This window comes from Podarcis muralis, chromosome 3 (genome assembly GCF_964188315.1).
Source record: "Podarcis muralis chromosome 3, rPodMur119.hap1.1, whole genome shotgun sequence".
Lineage (NCBI taxonomy): Eukaryota > Metazoa > Chordata > Lepidosauria > Squamata > Lacertidae > Podarcis > Podarcis muralis.
Genome location: NC_135657.1, coordinates 32204704 through 32226275, shown reverse-complemented (window position 1 = coordinate 32226275; position 21572 = coordinate 32204704). Strand labels below are relative to the sequence as shown.

The 21572-nt window shown below is 38.6% G+C and overlaps 1 protein-coding gene across 7 annotated transcripts in view; it reads left to right on the top strand.

The window, feature by feature from the left end:
* Nucleotides 1-21572, top strand: part of CDC42BPA (CDC42 binding protein kinase alpha) — a 149630-nt gene that overhangs the window by 66711 nt on the left and 61347 nt on the right. For 6 of the 7 annotated variants that reach the window (XM_077925627.1, XM_028724492.2, XM_077925625.1 and 3 more), the window contains exons 6-14: nucleotides 5805-5898; nucleotides 6764-6964; nucleotides 7558-7806; nucleotides 8692-8771; nucleotides 9581-9747; nucleotides 10698-10820; nucleotides 16744-16877; nucleotides 17858-18100; nucleotides 19362-19472. In XM_077925627.1, the coding sequence (XP_077781753.1) occupies nucleotides 5805-5898; nucleotides 6764-6964; nucleotides 7558-7806; nucleotides 8692-8771; nucleotides 9581-9747; nucleotides 10698-10820; nucleotides 16744-16877; nucleotides 17858-18100; nucleotides 19362-19472 (1402 nt within the window). The remainder of the gene's footprint in view (nucleotides 1-5804; nucleotides 5899-6763; nucleotides 6965-7557; nucleotides 7807-8691; nucleotides 8772-9580; nucleotides 9748-10697; nucleotides 10821-16743; nucleotides 16878-17857; nucleotides 18101-19361; nucleotides 19473-21572) is intronic. The other variant, XM_077925626.1, reaches the window with a different exon arrangement.

Below are 21572 nucleotides of genomic sequence, written 5' to 3'. Positions count from 1 at the left end.
CCATGCTACAGACTTGTGTTAGTGGTATTAACAAGTTGTCTACAATACTTATATTTTCAATAACAAGGTTTGTATCCTAACCATGGTTGACTTACCAACCCAGCTTCATAGTATACTTCATGCTACAGTTTTTCTGATTGTTTTTCTGTCTTCCTTTTCTTTTCCTTGCTACTACCAGGTTTTCTCTTGGAACTCTGTACAGTCTGGAAATAAATATTTACATGGGTAATTCAATTACCTTAATTCATTTGCTTACCTTTATACAATTCGTAATTCAGAGGTAGGCGGTGTAGGACCTCTAGTTTACATTATGTGTTCCACTCCCACCCCTGACCATTATCAATTCTGATTAGGGGTTATGGAAGTTGTAGTCCAAAATATCCGAAGAACAGCAGTTTGGGGAAGGCAGCATAGACTTTGCGTTGCCTGTTTCTCCTTTTATGATGTTATAGCAACACATCAAGCTATAGTCTGCATGTTAAAAAATATGTATTAATTTATTTATATGGAAGATTGTAGAAGCCAGGCATCCTATAAATTGCATTTTAGAATCTGCACCACAGTATGGAAACTGTAACTTGAAAGCCATAATCCTTTAAATTGCTGAATCAAATGGGTGAATCCTCTGGAGCATATTGTTGGTGTAAAATTTCCTTTGAGGAATGCAGAGCCTAGCTTGAAAGACAGCAAGCAGGATGGCTAAATCAAGAATAATATTGGGCAGCTGTACACATTTGAAAAGCAAGAATACTCCCACCCTTGCAGCCAGGCTGTATAGATGGCTGTTATACGAAATGCAGAATGTTAAATCACAGAAGTAAGGTAAAGGTAAAGGGACCCTTGACAATTAAGTCCAGTCATGAACGACTCTGGGATTGCGGCACTCATATCGCTTTACTGGCCAAGGGAGCCGGCGTTTGTCCGCAGACAGCTTCTGGCCAGCATGACTAAGGCAGCCTTGTTCAGGGAAGTTTTTAATATGTAACGCTGTACTGTTTTTAACACTGATTGGGAGCCGCCCAGAGTGGCTGGGGAAACTCAGCCAGATGGGCGGGGTATAAATAATAAATTATTATTATTATTATTATAAGCCGCTTCTGGTGAACCAGAGCAGCGCATGGAAATGCCGGTTACCTTCCCGCCGGAGCAGTACCTATTTATCTACTTGCACTGCGTGCTTTTGAACTGCTAGGTTGGCAGGAGCTGGGACTGAGCAACGGGAGCTCACTCTGTCGCGGGGATTTGAACCGCTGACCTTCCGATCAGCAAGCCCTAGGCTCACTGGTTTGGATCACAGCGCCACCCGTGTCCCTGTAAAACTCCTGCAGCCAATCAGAAGCCCGCCGAACATCTGGGTTCCAAAGAACATTTGCAAACTGGAACACTTACTTCCGGGTTTGCGGCATTCAGGAGCTAAAACGTCTGATTACCAAGGCATTTGGGATTAAAGGTACAACTGTATGGTGATCTTACATGATCACATACAGTAATGCTTTGAGTCAATTTAGGCTTAGATAGTGTGGTTATTTCTTGACTTGCATGTGAGAAGTTTTTAGAGCAAGACAAAAAAATACCTCAAGTAAACTTCCTTCTAGCTCCTGCCTTCATAAAGGAGACTTGAGGGACACGTTAAGGGTTCATAATGTGTTTCCCCCCCTATTGCTGCCGTTTCCTTAAATTGGATTTTACGGTTTGATTGATTTTTTTTCAATTGTCTTAATTGGATTTTATTGTTAATGGTGTTACGTTGATTTTGTAAGCCACCTTTGGAAGTTTGTTAGTAGAGAGGTATGCATATTTTAAATATAATATTCGTAAGTTTTGTGAGACCTCATTTCATTTAACAGGAAAATGGTTATAGCAGGAATTTGTAGAGTACTGCCTATGCCCACATTGCTAATGTGAAGCTCTTGGCAAGAGTAATGGAATTATTTTAGGACTTTAGGGTGGGGTTTGTGTGGTTTCAGTTTGATAAACAGCTTTTGTGAAAATGACAGACCACATTTTCTTTCTTTTTTACACATCATAACAAAATTTCCGTAAGAGCAATAATATGATCTTGTTTATGGTGATTGTATGGAGCACATGTTTTCTAACAAACTAAAGGAAATGGAAACTGCGTTTGACTAATGAAACTTAAGGTTTGCAAAATAAGTTTGTTATTTACTGTACTTTAAATTAGATTGGGAGACTTCTGAAAAAATGCAATCACCATCTTGTGGAAACACAGAATAGAAACGGAAGCCCTGCAAATAATTAAACATTGTAATTCAGGATTAGCTTTGATTAACGAATGGCGTGCTAACCTCCAGAGCATTGGAATAGTATTCCATAATTGTTGCAATTTGTCATGTTTCAGCTGAAGATTATTTATCTCATTTCCTTAGAATTGTCTACTCCTTGAGCTTTACAAATTGGATCAGCCGGTAACATGTTTACTAATTTCCCTTGGTGCTTCCTGCAGTTCTTAAATTCAACCTGTTTCCTCAGAATGAGTTTTGGTTACAATAGCACCACCCCTCTTTTATCAAACAGTATGGTTTTCACATGGCCTAATCAGTATTCATTGAGTTGACGTGGTGGTTGAATTTTGCAGTGCATTGCCCTACCTGATGATAAAATCTAAATGAGAATTAGAAAACAGTCAAGGATGCCACGGGCAACACTGACCTCTGTCCCTCTTTCCTTCCCTCCCTCCTCTGATGCCCTCTCACACCTCTGCTTCCCAAAGGTTTTCACAGCTGTTTGTTGCAGCAGCCTCTGGCTATAAGCTCCACAGGCGAATGGTGCCTCTGGGGCTGACCAGGCTGTGCTGGTTGCCAGGAGCTAAGGCAGCCTCAGAGTAAGCAAGCAAGCGGACGAGGGAACCCAGCCAGCCAGTCTGCCTGCCCTTGCTGTTGGGAATGGATAGACAAGCAGTGGCGGGGCTTCATGCTCCGGCACCGGGGGCAGAGAGCAGGCAGGGGCAGGGCTGGCACATGTCCCGGGGCGGGGTGCGCCGCCGGCAGGGCGCCCAGCGCGGGCGGGGGGCAGCCACGATGGAACCCCACTGGGATCGTGCTGCCGGGGGCGGTGCGCTCCCCCTGCCCCCCACTTCCTCCGCCAGTGTAGACAAGTCCCAGGCCCCTGTGGGGCAGTGTGAGGAGGCATAAAAAAACAACAACCATAGTGTAAAACCAGTGTGATGGCAACAGGGGGCAGTAGGGGAAGTAGGCTGAACATTTTTTTCTGGGCGTTGAAATGTGTAAAGGTACAGGACAAATACAACAAATTATTAGGAAGTGGTTTGTGTATGTTAGTTTCTCTAACTCAAGATGCATGTACATTTCCCCTGCTGGGCACAATTTTCCAGGTCATTGATAAGGGATTCAAAAGTTATGTACATTATCTATCTCACTCAATTCTTAAGCTCATTGTTACCAGACAAATGGATTTATAATCAGACTTGGTAGTCAACTAAGTTTTATGCAGAGTAGACCCACTGAAATTATTTAATATGACTAAATTAGGTCTATTAATTCCTATAGGTGTACTCAACGTACTTGAAAGCATCCCTGTGTGTTTTTTTTAGTCTAGATTTAAATCAGTTTTTCTGGTAGGAATAATTATAAATAAGCCACAACTTTTGAATCAATTATCCATTATGGATATGGGTGCAATAAAAGTGAACATACATGTAGCTAGAAGTATAGGAATGTCTATATATAACCTGCATCTAACAAAACCTCTCCTTATACTTCCCTCCCTTTCCCTTTTGTATATTAAACTAGGGTATTTTTTCAAGAGACTATTTTGTAAGTGCAGTGAAACATGACGAGGCATGCATTCCCTGGCCAAGATTTGTACAGTGTGTGTGTGTGTTTTTATGAATAAACACCAGTAACTGAGCACGCCCAAGGCGTGCGTATGTTGGCTGGTGAATGTATATCCCGTTGTGTGTTATTGCTTGCTTTGTTAGCATTTTAAATTCATAAAGAAAGCCAGATACCATAAAGCAGATACTTCACTATTTTCAGAATAAAGTCTGGTCAGAAGTCTCCAGGGCCGGATGGGCTATCCTCCAAATATTACAAAGTATTGAAAGACTATTTAACTCAACCATTAATGGAGGTCTGCAACAAAATAATGGAGGGGAAAAGAGCGCCGGAAACGTGGAAAGAGGCCTACATCACACTTATACCGAAAAATGAGTCTGAAAAGACACAACTTAAGAACTACCGCCCCATATCCCTACTTAACGTGGATTACAAAATTTTTGCTGACATTTTGGCTAAAAGACTGAAAAAAGTTCTAGCTGGATTGATACATAAAGACCAAGCTGGCTTTCTTCCAGGCAGATATATGTCAAATAACACAAGGAACTTGATTGACATTCTTGAAAAATTGCAAGTTAACATTAATACAAAAGCTGTCCTGATATTTATTGATGCGGAGAAAGCCTTTGACAATATTTCTTGGAACAAATTTTATTTAATAATAGAATATTTTGCCAAAAGTTACATATGTAATATCACATATTTTTCATATGCTAGTATGAAAAATATGCTAGTATCAATCAGCATGTGTTTTACCTGAAATCAGAGCTTTCCAAACTGTGTGTTGTGACACTTTAGGGTGTCGGTGTGTTACACAAACTCTCGGAAAGGGGTTAATTTAAGCTCTGGTTTGCTATTAAAACTGAATTACTATGTTGCAAAACGATACATGTCTAAAACGTGTGTCACCAACATGAAAAGTTTGGAAAGCTCTGCTTGAGATTACCAAAGAGTAACCACTGACTACTTTTAAATGATTCTATATTTCCTTGTTGAGTATTTACAAATATGTAAAATTTCTGAGGTGGATTATTTCTGCCAAATAAGGAATAATCACAGTAAACAGTCTCTCTCCTGCCTATTGTACATTGTATAATCAGCAGAGCCCATCTAGTCCAGCATCTTGTTCTCACAGAAGCCAAACACACACAGCATTTTTAAACAGAGAAAAACAGTAATGCAAAACATCAAAATAACTGCAAATGATTAAGCAAAAAGTAGGCAGTATAGAAAGATGCTGTCTCTACCATAATTTTCTCTTAATAAATATTAATTTAAAAAACAAACTTCTCAAACTTGCAACCACACCTTTCTCCTGGCTATTTGCAATGACTATCCTTTGAGGTATGGGCGTGGCTTTAGGGAACAGCTCTGAGCATGCTCAGACTGCATTTCAAGGCGGCCTTTCTAGGCCAATACAGTGAAAGCTTGTTAGCCCTTATAATAACAGTTGGGGTGCAAGGTTTCATCCTGGGATTGCTTTGAAGGGCAGTCCAATCAATTACATGTTTTTTCTGCTTAGAAACATGTGGGAAGGACCTCTTTGCCTTAGCTCTGATCAACCAGAAGGATGCTACCAATTAATTGTGCAGCAAATTTTATTTAATGTTTTACTTAATAAAAATAAAGCATTTATGGAACTGCAGGTGACTTCTGAAGGATTGCTCCTTCTAAGGTTATGCTTATTGTGACACATGCAAGTATCATCTTTTTTCAAAAAATAAAAAAGTTGTTAAGAACTGTTGTTTTAACGTCATATGAAAAATTCAATGCACATTTAAATTGATGATGTATTAATTGATAAAATGCTATATAATTAATTGACCTAAGATTTCTTTAATCAGATGATGACCCCTCAGAGAAATACGTTTTAGTCTCATTTGTCTCCAAAATGATACACAAATAATTTTGAATGCAAAATGTTTTATTGCACTTGTCTCAATATAATGAAAAACAACATGGAATGACTCAAATAAATTTCTTTTACAGGGACATCAAACCAGACAACATCCTGATGGATATGAATGGACATATTCGGTTAGCAGATTTTGGTTCTTGTCTGAAACTGATGGAAGATGGAACGGTAAATAATAATAAAAACAAAGCTAAAATATAGTTTTAGTCACCTTCATTTCTGTCCCTAGTCTGCCACTACAATTTTTGATAATATATTTGATAATTTATCTGATATATTTCTTAATATATACGGTACCTCTGTAAAAATTATAGTTTTATGGTAATGTAATTACACATTTTATCTGGGTGACTAATTGATTAGATTGATTCACTTTTCACCATTATTGTCCATTAATGTTTAATAAATTTCATTACTTCAGTCCTCTGTCTACTTCATTCATTATAGCTATCTGTAATTATATACAGTATATCTGTAAAATAAATACATGCCAGGAGAAGTGAAGCTTATTTGCTGTATCTTTTTAAATGCAGAATCTTACAGAATTTGGGGTATTCAATTAAATTTTACTCAAAGTGGACCGATTGACATTGATGAAAAGATTCATTGGCATGGAAGACTCCTAAAATGTTTGACATTGTCTGGAAGAAATACAGTACAAGACTATAGGAATACAGACACACACAGCATTTCACTTCAAGTGTTGGGAACTAAATAAGAATGCTGCTTTTAAGTAAATATTGTAATGGGGGGGAAATGTTTTATTAAAGACTTGTGTTGCCTGTAACATTACCATGGCCTGCTGTCAAGCTACTTCCTTTATTTTCATCTCCTTGGGCAAATCACCACATGAAAAGAATGATTGATCTTACCTGAAGCGTAGATTTGATAGGTTCTCCGTCGCGTGACAAGGGGCATAACCATTTGGGTCCTCAGTAGCCGTATCAAATCAGAAATATATATATTCACAACAGTACAGAAACACACATAATATTATAGATCATTTTAGTAATAGAATTTATTGTCCCTTCAGGTTCAGTCTTCAGTGGCAGTTGGAACACCAGATTATATCTCTCCAGAAATCCTGCAAGCCATGGAAGATGGGAAAGGAAAGTACGGTCCTGAATGTGACTGGTGGTCCCTTGGTGTTTGCATGTATGAAATGCTTTATGGTGAAACACCCTTTTATGCAGAATCCCTGGTGGAGACATATGGAAAGATAATGAACCACAAAGTGAGTGGGGCAGTATTTGTGAACAGATGACCAGCAATTCTGCTCAGTGCTTTATTGTCCTTAAGATGTTAACATTGATTGTTTCACCAAGAGAATATATTAGCTTCAATAAACTATAGGCTTGGCTTTTAGCTGCTTCAATGCTTAGAGTACTGTCTTTGTTGACCTCAGATGTTCAGGTTTTACTTTATAATGATATTTTTAGCTTGGACATAGTGGAAGTCCTATAATCACTACATATGAATATATGTTGGCTGTGTAACATTATTGGAAAGTGATTGGATAATTCATTGAGTAATGGAGTGCTGTATGCTTGACAAAATTAACATATTTAACTGTAAAATAATTGCAGTAGAAATGAATTAAAGATACTGCCACTGTTTTTCCTTTAAGAAGTCCAACTAGCCACTAGGCTGCATTTATAAACACATACATTGGTGAGTGGACCATGTGTTGTTGTCTTGGTTCAATTATAAAGAAATTGCCACAGAAATACTAGGAAATATGGCACTGTTCTATTTATAACACTGAACTGTTTTGTTTTGTTTTATTTCACAGTATGATCCTAATTCTCCCATCTTTTTTTCTTTAAGGAGAGGTTTCAGTTTCCTGTCCAAATGACGGATGTGTCTGAAAACGCCAAGGACCTAATTCGAAGACTCATTTGTAGCAGAGAGCATAGACTTGGGCAGAATGGAATAGAAGACTTTAAAGGCCACCCATTTTTTTCCGGGATTGACTGGGATAACATTCGAAACTGCGAAGCACCTTACATCCCTGAAGTTAGCAGTCCAACAGATACATCAAATTTTGATGTAGATGATGATTGTTTAAAGAATTCTGTAAGTTACTCCAGAGCAACTTCTGCAAACTTTGATCTCCCAATCCCATTTTTTGGACTGAATACGCCCAAAATACAGCATTTATATCAGATTACTTTAGATTTCAAGAAGATACCTTACTGTTTTTATAGCTGAAAGAAGTACAAAATAAACCATAATTGAGGGGGTTTTCTGTTTTTTAAAATGTGCTTTTATGGTGTGGTAGTTGCATGCTGACTTGCAAAGAAGGCTTAAAATAACAATGAGGTTTTTTTAAAAGCTTGCCTGCCTTCCCAGGAGAGAAAGCATATAGAATATATATGTTTTCATTTAAAAAATGTATACTTCATTTCACCATCTGGGTCCCAAAGCAGCTTACAAAAAAAACAACAAAAAACAGAACATACAAAATATGAAACGTATATCAAACATTAGTAATTTAAACATCAGAGTCCCATTCTCTGGGGGTCCATTCCTCCTGGAATTAAAAAATTTAACAAGGCACCTGAAACTTAGCAGGTACTTGCCTGATTTCTGTTGGGAGAGAGTTCCATAAAGTTGGTCCCACTACTCCCCGTTGACATGCAGTCTTCAGGCTGCTTTTTCGCAATCTACTTCTCTACTTTTGATTGCTGAGTGCTACCGGGAATGAGAAGCCCTGGGCTAGAAAGGGGACTGCAGTATCATAAAGGCCCAGGAAAGACAGCTGCATCAATTCTATGGTGCTTTTTTCAGCTCCTGGATGGTAACATTGCAACCACCAAGAATAGGGGAAAGGTACTGTTATTAATTTATATCCCAAGGCTATTTGCTGTTTGCCCTGGAAGAGTGCTCAGTTGATTCAGATGTAATATATCAGCTTTTGCAAACTAATGACATCAAATTTAACATGCTTTTGTCCCACAGGAGACAATGCCCCCACCAACACATACTGCGTTTTCTGGCCATCATCTGCCCTTTGTAGGATTCACATATACAAGTAGCTGGTGAGTAGAAGCCTTTGTATAATTTAATCTAGGAAAAGGCAAGTTTATCTTATTTACAGTTGTCACACAAAGCATGCATTCTAATGCAATGTCGATAACAGACATATTTCTCCTCCAATTCAAATGTAAACATGTAAAATATTTCTGTTTCCTTTCTATTGCTTGAATGATGGCTGGATACAAATATAATAAGAGGCTATGTATTGCTTCCTTTCTTCAGTGAAGTAAGAAATAGTAGTTTGCTGGATCATAATGACACAACAAAATGTTCAGGCACAATTTATTTAGCTATTTATTTAACTGATCATCTGATGATACCATGCCGCTTGCACTCATAGGGCGGAGCCTGCATAGTTCACCACATTATTTAGATGTACACATAAAATGTTTTTAATATTGCAATCCTATACAGGACTATTTCAGAAGTAAGCTCCATTAAATTCAATGGAACTTTCTCTTGGGTCAGTGTGTGTAGGTTGTACCCAAGTTTAAGAATGTAATGTGTGTTTCAAGCAGTGTTTGCAAACACTGTACCATACAGGTGCATTCTTCAGGATGCCATGACTGGTACGACTGCTGTTGTGAATACATGGAGTGGCAAATTAAAGTTTGCCACTACATAATGTGTGAAATAGGCAGAACCTGTACCACTTTTTTAAAAAAATGTGTATGATGCCTGTATTTTAGAGTAATTTGCAAATGTTGCATGCAGTTTTTTAAAAAACGAATTAAATTATCGTAATGTGATAAAATAGTTGAACTGCTGGAATAATGAGTAAGTTGGCTTTTTCATGTTTCTATCTTCGCAGTGTCCTTTCAGACCGCAGTAGTCTAAGATATGCAGCTGGGCAACGGGCTATGGATCTCGATGCCAACGTTCAAAGGACACTTGAGGATACCTTAGCAACAGAAGCATATGAGAGGCGAATAAAGCGCCTGGAGCAGGAAAAACTTGAACTTAGCAGAAAACTACAAGGTATTCCTATGAGAAGAATCTTTAATCATTTACTTGAATTAAATTAATTTAATATATTCATTGGATAAAATGAATATATTACCCATATATAACATGAGTAATAACTTACCAAGTTTGCCATAGTCACAGCTTAGTAAAAATGATCATTGGAAGCCAATTGAAGAACTAGTAGTCTTATGATTTTTCGAAAATATCTATAAATGACTTAGGGAAAAGGGACTTAGGCAATCGCAACCACCATTGAACACAATGTGTTTTGACTATGCATGATTTGGGCTTTGCATGCTATCCCTAGAATGTAACCCCTGTTTGGTTGGGAGTATAGAGGAGGAAAGGACTTGCCACCAAAACTTGTGAAACTCCAAGAGAGGGAGGAAAGTGAAAAAAGAAAAGGAGACATTAGCAGAAACCTTAATATATATCATGATAAAGTGACAAAGGATTTGAAGAATTAATTGCATCATTTGTTTTGCTAGACATAAGGAACCATGATTTCACATTAAATAGGCATAAACAGTACTTGTTTTATACGTTCAGTGCAAACACTGTTACTTGGTCTTATTTTTACTTCAGGTTGTCCATCCTTTGTTCCTGTAACATGGGAACAACATCTGGACAGTTTCATGCACATGTTCCTAATGTTCCCGGTCACTCAAGGGGAATAGGGCTGTTTTCTTGCTCTCAAAAAAGGGGAAAGTCCAAGGTATCTTGAGTGAGGAAAATGTTTATTGATCCTTTAAAGATTCTTTTTCTTCACTCCATGTGAAACAGATGATATGTGTTTTTGACAGCTGCCAGGCCATAGACACTGCCTTGGGTATTCCTTGGGCAGTATTTTATGTGAGGTCTCAAGGTCCAATAACTCCTATATGCTCAGTAACTGGATTGAAGCTTGTGGATGCAGTCTCTCACAAGTGTCCCTTTCCCTCCCTTTCTTTTTTTTAAAAAAGAGTCCACGCAAACAATCCAGGCCCTGCATTATTCAACTGTAGATGGTCCATTAACAGCAAACAAAGATTTAGAAATTAAAAGCCTAAAAGAAGAAATCGAAAAACTAAGAAAACAGGTGACTGGTAAGTCCTAGCCATTTGACATTTTAACTCCTCACTAGTTCTGTTTCTGCTTTTTATGTTCCATTTAATATTTATCAGAAAATAAGGAGCAAACAATGCTTGTCTACACAAACATCCACATTTACATTATCCATTAGTCTACACGTTTGAGTGAGGTGTGGTTCATTCCTTCTTTGCTGATGCATTATTACAGCCTCTGTACCTCATTTGGAATGCTGTGTGCAGTCTGGTGTCCCCTTCTCAAAAAGGATCTCGGAGATTTCAAATTGGATTGTGAATCTGGCTTGTTTGGAAGCCATGGTCCATGTTTGCATGTAGTGGGAATCTATGGTTTAACTGCAGCTACCAGATTCGTGTCACCACTAGCATGAAGAGAGCTCCATGTGCTTTTATGCAGCCCATGCGAATCCTGGCTTGTTAAGACAGGATACAGTTAGAATCATAGAATCATAGAGTTGGAATAGACCACAAGGGCCATCGAGTCCAACCCCCTGCCAAGCAGGAAACACCATCAGAGCACTCCTGACATATGGTTGTCAAGCCTCTGCTTAAAGACCTCCAAAGAAGGAGACTCCACCACACTCCTTGGCAGCAAATTCCACTGTCGAACAGCTCTTACTGTCAGGAAGTTCTTCCTAATGTTTAGGTGGAATCTTCTTTCTTGTAGTTTGGATCCATTGCTCCGTGTCCGTTTCTCTGGAGCAGCAGAAAACAACCTTTCTCACTCCTCTATATGACATCCTTTTATATATTTGAACATGGCTATCATATCACCCCTTAACCTCCTCTTCTCCAGGCTAAACATGCCCAGCTCCCTTAGCAGTTGTGTGACTGCCTGCAGCTAATGGTTTCAGTAACATTTTTCTGAGGCAGATATTTGGCCTATGCTCACTTTATGATTTTGCTTGCATAAGCAGTTCAGTGACCAGTTTGCCCTGACTCATAGGCTTGCATGAGTACACAGTAGCACTTCTTCCAGCTGTGCCTGGCAGCAGGGAGACTGTTCAACATTCCAGAAAGGTTTTCCTGATTACCTTTGTAAACACAAGGAGGGTAGCCATAAGAATTGGGAGCTTGCCAGCCTTTATAAGTGGAGTTTGGTATTTATTCACATTTGCACATATAGAATTAAATAATTCATCCCCATCATCACAGCGGCTATTGTCCTTGGAGATTGAACTCTGCCTTTTCAGTTAATATTGGCTCTTGATATTTTAGACATAATGAGTTTGTGATCACAATTCTGATTGTAATCGTACTTGCTTGCTAGAAACAAAGTTTTAAATAAATAGTGTATCAACTAAACTCATGGTTTTCTTGGCATTTTGAGTGAGACTGTGGTTTGGCTGCGGAGTTGGAATTAAATTGGAAGATAAGATCATTCTATTTGAGGTTTTTTTATTTTAAAAAATCCTAAAATATAGCTGTTTTTTCATGAACACAGCTGTACAGGAATGTATTTTCTGTCCAAAACAACTGTAGATGGAAAAACTACACTGAATAACTCTGGCATCCCAACTTCGTTAGGGTATGCATGGAAGAGTTTATGATCTGATTTGGTTTCTTGTATAAATCACTTATTCAAGTATGAATGCTGAAGTGAAATTTATGGCTGGTATATTGTTATATAGAGTAGCTTACTTGTTCCTCAAAAATGTGCTGAAAGTGGGATCAAATTCAATACTATATTTATAAATTGAGATGGGTTGTCTGATAATGAAATTAGTTCTTCCAGTTGTTGATGATCTCAGTGACATGTTTGTATTAAATTGTGTAGTATTTTCCAAATTATACTGAACATTGGTGGGGGAACTATTTCAGACTGAAAGGTGGATTGGAACTTCTCCAACCTTCCAGGGCCCACATACCAGTGGTGGGTGGGACAAAAATAAATAGGGCTTGAAAAAATGCATGTACCTGACTTGTTCCCATGCAACATAGTGAGGGCTTGGGGAGGAGCAAAGCACTTGCGTGCATTCAACCAAAGTTCATTTTAAACTATGGATTAATGTTGTGGCTAAAGCAGATCTCTGAATTCCTGCATGGATTTTTCTCACCTAAATTTTAAGTCAAATCTTCGGTTTTATTTGTATGGTATTACATTAAAAACTATCTTCTATACAGTGGTACCTCGGGTTAAGTACTTAATTCGTTCCGGAGGTCCATGCTTAACCTGAAACTGTTCTTAACATGAAGCACCACTTTAGCTAATGGGGCCTCCAGCTGCTGCCGCGCTGCCGGAGCACGATTTCTGTTCTCATCCTGAAGCAAAGTTCTTAACCTGAAGCACTATTTCTGGGTTAGCGGAGTCTGTAACCTGAAGCGTATGTAACCTGAAGCGTATATAAACCGAGGTACCACTGTATATTTCCAGTTGGTGATGCAGCTGTGAAAAGCACAAAGTTAAAGCGTTGCCATTGGTAAATGGGTTTCCATTGCATGAGAAAAAGGACAACAGAATATTTTTAAAAATGCACAAACAGCAGATACTTGGAGAACTGGATAATTCCATGAAAATGTCACCTTACAGACTCCTTTTTCATTTTCATATCACTTTAAGGATAATTTCCCAAGCAACAGTTTTTCAAAATGGTATTTTACACGTGAGTAAAATAACCTGAAGTGTGACATGTATTCAACACTTGCCTGTGAAACATATATATTACCACAGCTGAAAAAAATATCCATAATTTAAGATAAAATACTTATCCAAGTTATGCCGATCAGAAGGTCGGTGGTTCGAATCCCCGTGAGAGGGTGAGCTCCTGTTGTTCGGTCCCTGCTTCTGCCAACCTAGCAATTTGAAAGCATGTCAAAGTGCAAGTAGATAAATGGGTACCGCTCTGGCGGGAAAGTAAACGGCGTGTGCTGCTCTGGTTTGCCCGAAATGGCTTAGTCATGCTGGCCACATGACCCGGAAGCTGTACACTGGCTCCCTTGGCCAATAAAGCGAGATGAGCGCCGCAACCCCAGAGTCGTCCGCGACAGGACCTAATGGTCAGGGGTCCCTTTACCTTTAAGAAGAAAGCATTTAAACTATCTGTGGCATATTACTTGATTATTTTTGTAGGGCAAATCAAGGCAGCTAACAAACAGTTTAATGTTTATCAGAGTAAATATTATGTGCTGTGCCTAATGTTTTATATATATGTGTCTGTAAAGAAGCTTACAAATGTTACATTGGTCACTAAAGAATTACCCATACTGTAAAATACGTTTCTTTGTATCTGTAAGGATATTGGAGTATAAAAAGGTGTTATAAAACCACTCTTTTTTCCCTTTCCATTTTCCAGTGCTATTTCTCCTGTTACTAATCTGTTCTCAGATTGCATCTCTTATTGTGGGGCCCCAGAGTGTGGTTCAGAGTCATTTAATCTTATGCTTGTACAGATCAGAAACAAGACATTGGATCCTACAATGGGTCCTGGGAATCCTTCACAGGCAGCCTGATGCTGTGCATATTTGTTCGGAGCTTAGTTCTACTGTGTTCAGTTTACTCCTGAAGAGTATATAGGACTGGCAACCTACTAAGACTTGCCAGCATGCTGTGGTGGTCATGGTTTGAGAACCATTGTTATATAGTGATACAGCTGCTTTTGTGTAGAACTACAGCTGCTAACCTAGAACAAGAAGGCTGAATGGGAAATAGCTTATGACTAGATAATAGATGCTGAATCTGGATTTTAATTTTGTTTTTTTATTGAATGCCTGCTTAAGAGCACTTTTAGTGAAAATAAGAGTTGAAGTGTTTCACATTGGAGTTCTGCTCAGCAGTAGTCTTAGTAAATTATGGCATTTTTCTCTCCCCATCATTCCAAGCAATGATAGCCTAGCATATGCTTTTAGTTTTTGAGGTCGAAGTTATAATATTTAGTTATTTAAGTTACATAGGAGAAAATTTTGAGGAATCTTTAATATAGTGAAAAAATGTAAGGGAAAGAGTAGACAAGGGAGCAAAGTAATTTACACGTGAAAGAGAGATTTATTTTGGCTCTCTTTAACAGTATATCAATTTCGTGTGCTGGTGACTTCAGCAGAGAGTTAATCATTTCTGCCATTGAGATACAGCTGTCGTTGAAGCTTTCTCAACTTATTAAAAGAAGAGTTGAGAATTTATGCAGCACTAGTTTTGTGTACAATTGCTGCTCTTTCAGAACCATGTTGGTGAAAAAGATTAAGTCAGTGTTGGGGTTCTAGACTAGAGAAAGCTGGTTGCAAACTTAAGTCTGATTGAAATAATTTTGGATGGATTTTTATGACATTTTGTGACATAGCTGAGATATTTTAAATGCATTTTTGAAATGCATGTTTGCTTTTAAGGTGGTTTACAGGGTTTTCTTTGAATAAAAGCTTTCAGGAATATGTTTCTTCAGTAGTTGCAGATGCAATAAACCTAACAGGACATGCAAACACAAATCATAGAATCTTAGAGCTAGAAAGGACCCAAGGGTCATCTAGTCCAATGGTGTTAGCATTAGAAATAAAGCAAGCTATATGAATGTAATGTGAATATGATCAACAAGATATTGCCTTTAGTAATTCAATATTTTTGGTAGTTTTGTTTAAAAACACAAACAAAAATACAGAACATCCTGCTGTTTGATTTGAATTGTCATGGCATTTCATGTTGTGATTATACATCATAAAACTGCATACTATTTCTGGCAATCAGCTAAAGTTGAAAATTTAAACAGTGAAGGGTTTTTTAAAAATCTGATCTTAAAATTACTATGCTGAACCTGGAGTTCCATTTCCTTGGAATTAAGATATGTTGAAACAGTTAGACTTTGTCCCTGAGAGCAGAGTGTTGTTTACTTCTGGCTGGTTCAGTGCTTCTGTCTGTCATGGTTGTGGCTGCATACAGCAGATTTATTTCTGGTTGTGTGTTCTTTTCTGTATTAGGTTCCTCTCTGGGGTTAGCACATATGGATTATTCAAGTCCAAGTGAGATGTGTGGCCATGTTTTCTTGTTTCTGTCTTCCTGTCTCTTTCCATTAAAAAGGCAAAATCTTCCAGACAACGACTTCTTAGTACTTTTTCTTTCTCATTACAGAAATAATTAGCTTTGACATTATACATAGTACAATTCAGGGAACATTTAGAAATGCAGAGTAAGACATTATTCTACGTAGCTGTTGCTTCTTTTTTTCCCTTATTTCTCATCAACAAAAGAAATTTGGGGATGGGAGTTGAATATGGTCAGTCTGCTGTGCATGATCACAAAAAATTGATAGCTATCTGCCAACTTGATAGAACAAGGATGATGCTGGTAAAGTGGTGGTAAAGGAAGTTGTGTGTGGCAGCATCTACTCTCTAGAACTTGCTGTTCATTAAAATTAGACAGGCACTTTCACCGTTTTCAGGGCTTGTTTAGGCAAGTCTACCCTGACATGTAATTCTATTATTTATATCTGTTTTAATGTGCTTAACTTTTTAAAGGCTGCCCTGAAAGTTCAATAAAATGCTTGGAAACGAACAGGTTTAAGACAGGTTGAGAGCAACCAGCTGTCACGATATTTTGTTGCCTACCTAGGCAAATTTTCACACTAGCTCACTGTTTTCTATCCAGCAACAAGCAAATTAGTAACATCAGTATAGGAAAGTGGACCTTAAAGAAACTCTGGTTTTGATATGTGCAAATGTTGAGATACATAACTAAATGTGGAGCCTCATCAGCAACTTATTTTACAGAAGGGACAGTTTGAAACAGAGATGGAAGTTGTCCCTAGAGCTAGGAAGCCCTGTTGCTGTAAATAACACCCCACACATATCTCTCTTGCTTTGTAGTTGGCAACTAATTGTTCAACAGGTACTCCTCAGAGGGCTGGATTTAGCCTTGGGGTCTTAATTGGCTATTTGCTATTGTATAGCAGTAAGTATTATATTTTACCCTGTGATGTTTAACAATAATTTTCTTTCCTAGATTCTGGACGACTGGAGCAGCAGCTTGAAGAGGCCAGTTCTGCAAGGCGAGAATTAGAAGATGCTTCTAGACACATCAAAACATTTGAGAAGCAAATCAAAGCACTAAAGCAAGAAAGGGATGATCTTAATAAGGTAAAAATGATTTCATCTGTGCTTTTATTTAAAGACAACGCTTGCACCCACTTCACTTGAGGAACACTTTACTTGAGATTTAAATGGTCTTAACATAGGTATACAGGGGGAAAATATCACACTGTATAAACATATCAATCTGAATGCTATTTATGAAATGGTTATTATTTAAAGAGCGTTGTAAGCATTGCCAAATGTGTGCTCATGAAGTAATACCTTCTGGTACATAAACAACTGGGAGGGAGCGGGGATTTGCTCTAGTGCCAGGAGAACCTCTTCCCATAGCAGTCCTGGTTCTATTCTTGCCAGAGGACAGGTTGCTGTGGGTCTGATAGAGCAACCCCATAAATGAGCACATCTAACCAAATCAACAGCATGATGAGTGAGAGGAAATTTGCTTTGGGTCAAAGGTACAGGTATTCCATCTTCGGTTTAGTTAGTTGGTATAAGGGCCCCGTTAATGAGTGGCAGGGTGTTTCACCTGATTGAATTAGGAAGCGGTAGATCTTGTGATCTGGCATATCCATGATCTCCTTAGCCCAGAGCAAAGAAGACAAGGCTATATTAATTTCCATGACAAAAGAGGGTGGTGGCTGGTCCTGCCAATAGAATCTGTCTTTGAGAGTCAGTTTTTCTGAACTAGCAGTTAAAGACAAGATAGAGACTAAGATAGGAGTGTGGGGAACATAATGAAAGTGAGCTAGTGATGGAAAGGTTTGACTTTGGCCATAGCTACATATAATTAGCTGAATTATAACCAATCATAACCAAATCAAATTTGGTTATGAAGTTCCAATGAATGCTAGCATTTTTGTGGAACCTTTTTTGCTTGTTAAAACACTTGTTAAAGATTCTGTACAGAATCTCTTGTTTGGGGATGGGAAGTGGGCAACTGATACTTGTTTATATTAATTCTGCAACCCATCTAGTGGCCGAATTCTAAAATTCATGGATATTTTATCTTTTGCTTTTGACTGCAGGAACTAATTGAGTCTAGTGAAAGATTAAAGGCCCAAACCAAAGAGCTGAAAGATGCACACAGCCAACGGAAACTGGCTATGCAGGAATTCTCTGAGATGAATGAGCGTCTTACTGACTTGCATTCACAAAAACAGAAACTTACTCGTCAAGTCAGAGATAAGGAAGAAGAGATGGAAGTGGTGATGCAAAAAGTAGAAAGCTTGAGGCAAGACCTACGCAGAACAGACAGAATGAAAAAGGAAGTAAGTCACTTTTGGGATAGTAACTACAAGGAAGGTTGACCAAAATAAAGCCTATTTCCCAGTGAATTTTGTTGACATGGAATAATAGTTGACAAATAATTTACTTTTGCTATTTGTTTGTAATTCTCTGCAGTAGCTTCAGTATATTTTCAGAGTGTTCCATTTTTTTCAGTCTGGCTTTATAAAGTCTGGAAGATATTTTTTTTAAATTGAGTATCTCAGTATAAATTTGCAAGCTAGGTAACGTTAATGGAGGGAAGATGAAGGGTTGCATTCAATATAGTGCTAAGTAGCACTTTGCATGAGCAGAATGACTTCTGCTTGTGTAACAATACTTCTCTCTCTGCTTCCCCCTCTCCATGCCCCCTAAATTTCTTCCGGGTTTTTCCCCAAACCTCCAGAGCAGATGTGGTCATGGTGTTGGGGGGCGGGGGGGATGTCTTGTTGCACAAGCAGAGGTTATTTCGCTTACACATTTATTTAATGGAATACTGCCAATATCATTGAATAAGCTGATGATAATGTATCAATGCTTTTTATTTCATTTTGTGAAAAAAATACAGAATAAAGTCAGGTATCAGGAATCCATTTTATCTGTTGTGAATAGATACAATATTCGTTTACAATTTTAAGAGTGCAATCATATACATGTTTACTTAGATGTAAGCCTTATTTAGTCCAGTGAGACTTGTACCCAGGTAAATGTGTATAGGATTGCAGCGTGTCTGATTATATGATCTGTTTTACTATTTATTAATAATACTTAATTATTGATGTATGTAAATGAATTAGCCATGCTTTTGTATGTAATGGCAAAACAACAAAACGATGATTATTTAAGAACAGAGAATAGAAGTATTTGCAGCTCTGAGTGAAGATTGCTAGACAACACAGCTGCATTGTAATATGACTCCTTTCCAGAAGTTGGAGGCTAAAAATAAGAATGAATAATACACTGCAGTTGCTTACCTACTTACCTACCTGAGTAAGCTTCATTGAACTTAGTGGGAGTTCAGTGAGTAGACATGTATAGAGCTGTTAGTGTACAATCTAAGCACCCTTATTCCAGCTGATGTCAGCGGGACTTACTGAAAGTCAGGGTGGTTTGGGAAGTTCATTGCCCTTGGCTTCTGCCTAACCATCCGAAACAGGTCACAGTTGAGGACAGAATACTAAGAAACATGAGTTCTTTTTCTGTGCATTATAAAAGAAACCAACGTTCAAAACAGTGGTTATGATTTTTAAAAAAATATTTTTGTAGCTGGAAGTTCATGCTGAAGCTGCAGCTGCTGAGGCATCCAAGGACAGGAAATTGCGTGAGCGAAGTGAGCAGTACTCTAAGCAGCTGGAAAATGAGTTAGAAGGACTAAAGGTCAGTCTTTGTTAACTTCATCATTTTAAAATGGAATAGCCACATATTAGATCTGATAGATCACTGTCAGACACAGAATAAAGAGGAATGCAAGTTAGTAGTGTATATTATTGTATCTAGTTATGGAGGGGAAAACAAAAACTTTTGAATGCTTGCTTCAATGTACTTCCAGCACATTAGTACAAACTCTTTTCCTCAATTACCTCATTTACATGTAATATGAAAGGTTAGAGAATCCCAAGAAATGTTACTAGTTTGTTTCTTCTAATGCAAAGGTTCCCAGTTGTAACTAGAATAGTGTGCATTTAGAGACTAATGGAAAGCAAGGGATTCTTAAATGTTATAAGCCATTTTCCAGTGGATCAAACAGGGGATTTTGTTGGGAACTTTGTCTTGCTATGGGATGACAAGATGAGGTGGACCATGGACATGATAATTTCTGAGTGTCCTCTCTGACATTGCAGATTCCATGCTTCTCTTTGGTATTTATGGGAACTGTAGTCAATGAAACAGGCCAGATAACGACTAGAGTGCAGATTACGACTGTCTCACTCCAAAGGTGGCCGAAGAGAGGTTAGAGCATATAATCGTACATACAACATGGCAGTGCAGGCAGCGGAGAATGCGTATTTTGCTGCCTCTGCTGCGTCCTCAGATAGCCGCACAGCAGTGCTGTCATTAACACCTGTCTTATCAGGCCTGTTATAACCTATTTGGCAAGCAAAATCAGTCACCTTCACTGTCTTGATGCCATTATTATGCTGTCCCAATGAGGCATCCTGTGCCACACCCAGGTCAGTTTTGTGGGATCAGTTTCAGTTGATGCGGCTTGATGACGTGGACAAGGAACTTGCATCTTTACAACTGATGACATGCCCACTCTACCCATACCATTCATGGCTAATTAAAGCTAGCCTAGGGGGCTGTAGGTGACAGTACCATTGCATGAAGTCATGATGACTGCACTTGATGAGGCAGTAGTCTGCCTCTCCTAAGAAAGACTGTTCTGGACCCAGTAATAATAATTATGGGTTCTGGACCCAGTAATAATTACTCCCTGGCCACAAATAAGCCTTTTTGGGGTGAATGTGCTTTAGAGGGTTGTGATGTGGTGATTGCAGACATAGTTCCATAATAATGGTTTATCTGGATCTGTTTCAGTCTTGAGTTCAGGCCTCATTGGGGGACTGAATGGGCTTTCATTGACACTTTTATCAAAAGAGGGACAAGCGGAGTGCAACCTTGCTCCTTCCACATATCACCTTTGTGACACCACTGACTGTGGTATGCTCATGGATCAACTGTGTTGGATTTATATCAGTGCCCCTGTGTTTCTGTGGTTCTGTTCCTATCTGCAGGGTCAATTCCAAAAAGTAGCATTGGGGGGGGTGCTTCTCAAGTTCCTTGCTTTGGGGTTCCACAGGACATAATTCTGTCCCCAATACTATTTAACATCTATATGAAGCTATTGAGAGTAGGCCTTGTTTGGAGTGAATTGTCATCCGTAACACCTGAATTGGGAGTGGCCATGCATGCTGAGAACTGATGCCTGGACACAGTGGCTAGATAAGGGCCAATGAAACAAACCCTGTTAAGCAGGAGACCCTGTGGGTGAGAGGTTCTTGTGTCTGGGAGATAGACCAGTTTCCTGACTGGATGAGGCTACACTCACTCTGAAAGAGTAGGGAGACCCAAGTAGTAGTCATGGCTTGGAGCACCTTTTACCAGCTTTGGCTGGTATGCCATCTACAGCCATTTATATATTGTCAGGCAGAAAAGCATATCCTGAAGTAGAATTGTGCTTTTAAATATAAGAAATTCAGTGTACTGTTTTTAAAAAAATTGTTAGTATTTTCAATCTGTACTTGAACAGAATGCTGAAATGACAGGAGACAATTAAGGCTTCACTCATATGAATGATTTCCTTAAGAGTATGACCCATTAAATGCTGTGGGGCTCACTTCTGAGTATATATGCATAGGTTTTCACTGCAATACTGTTAAAGCCCACGGATTCATGTTACGTTTACCAATCTATTGCTTGATACAGTATAGGGTGTCCTTGCTGGCTGTTACTTTAGTTTGACATTGATTTCAAAAC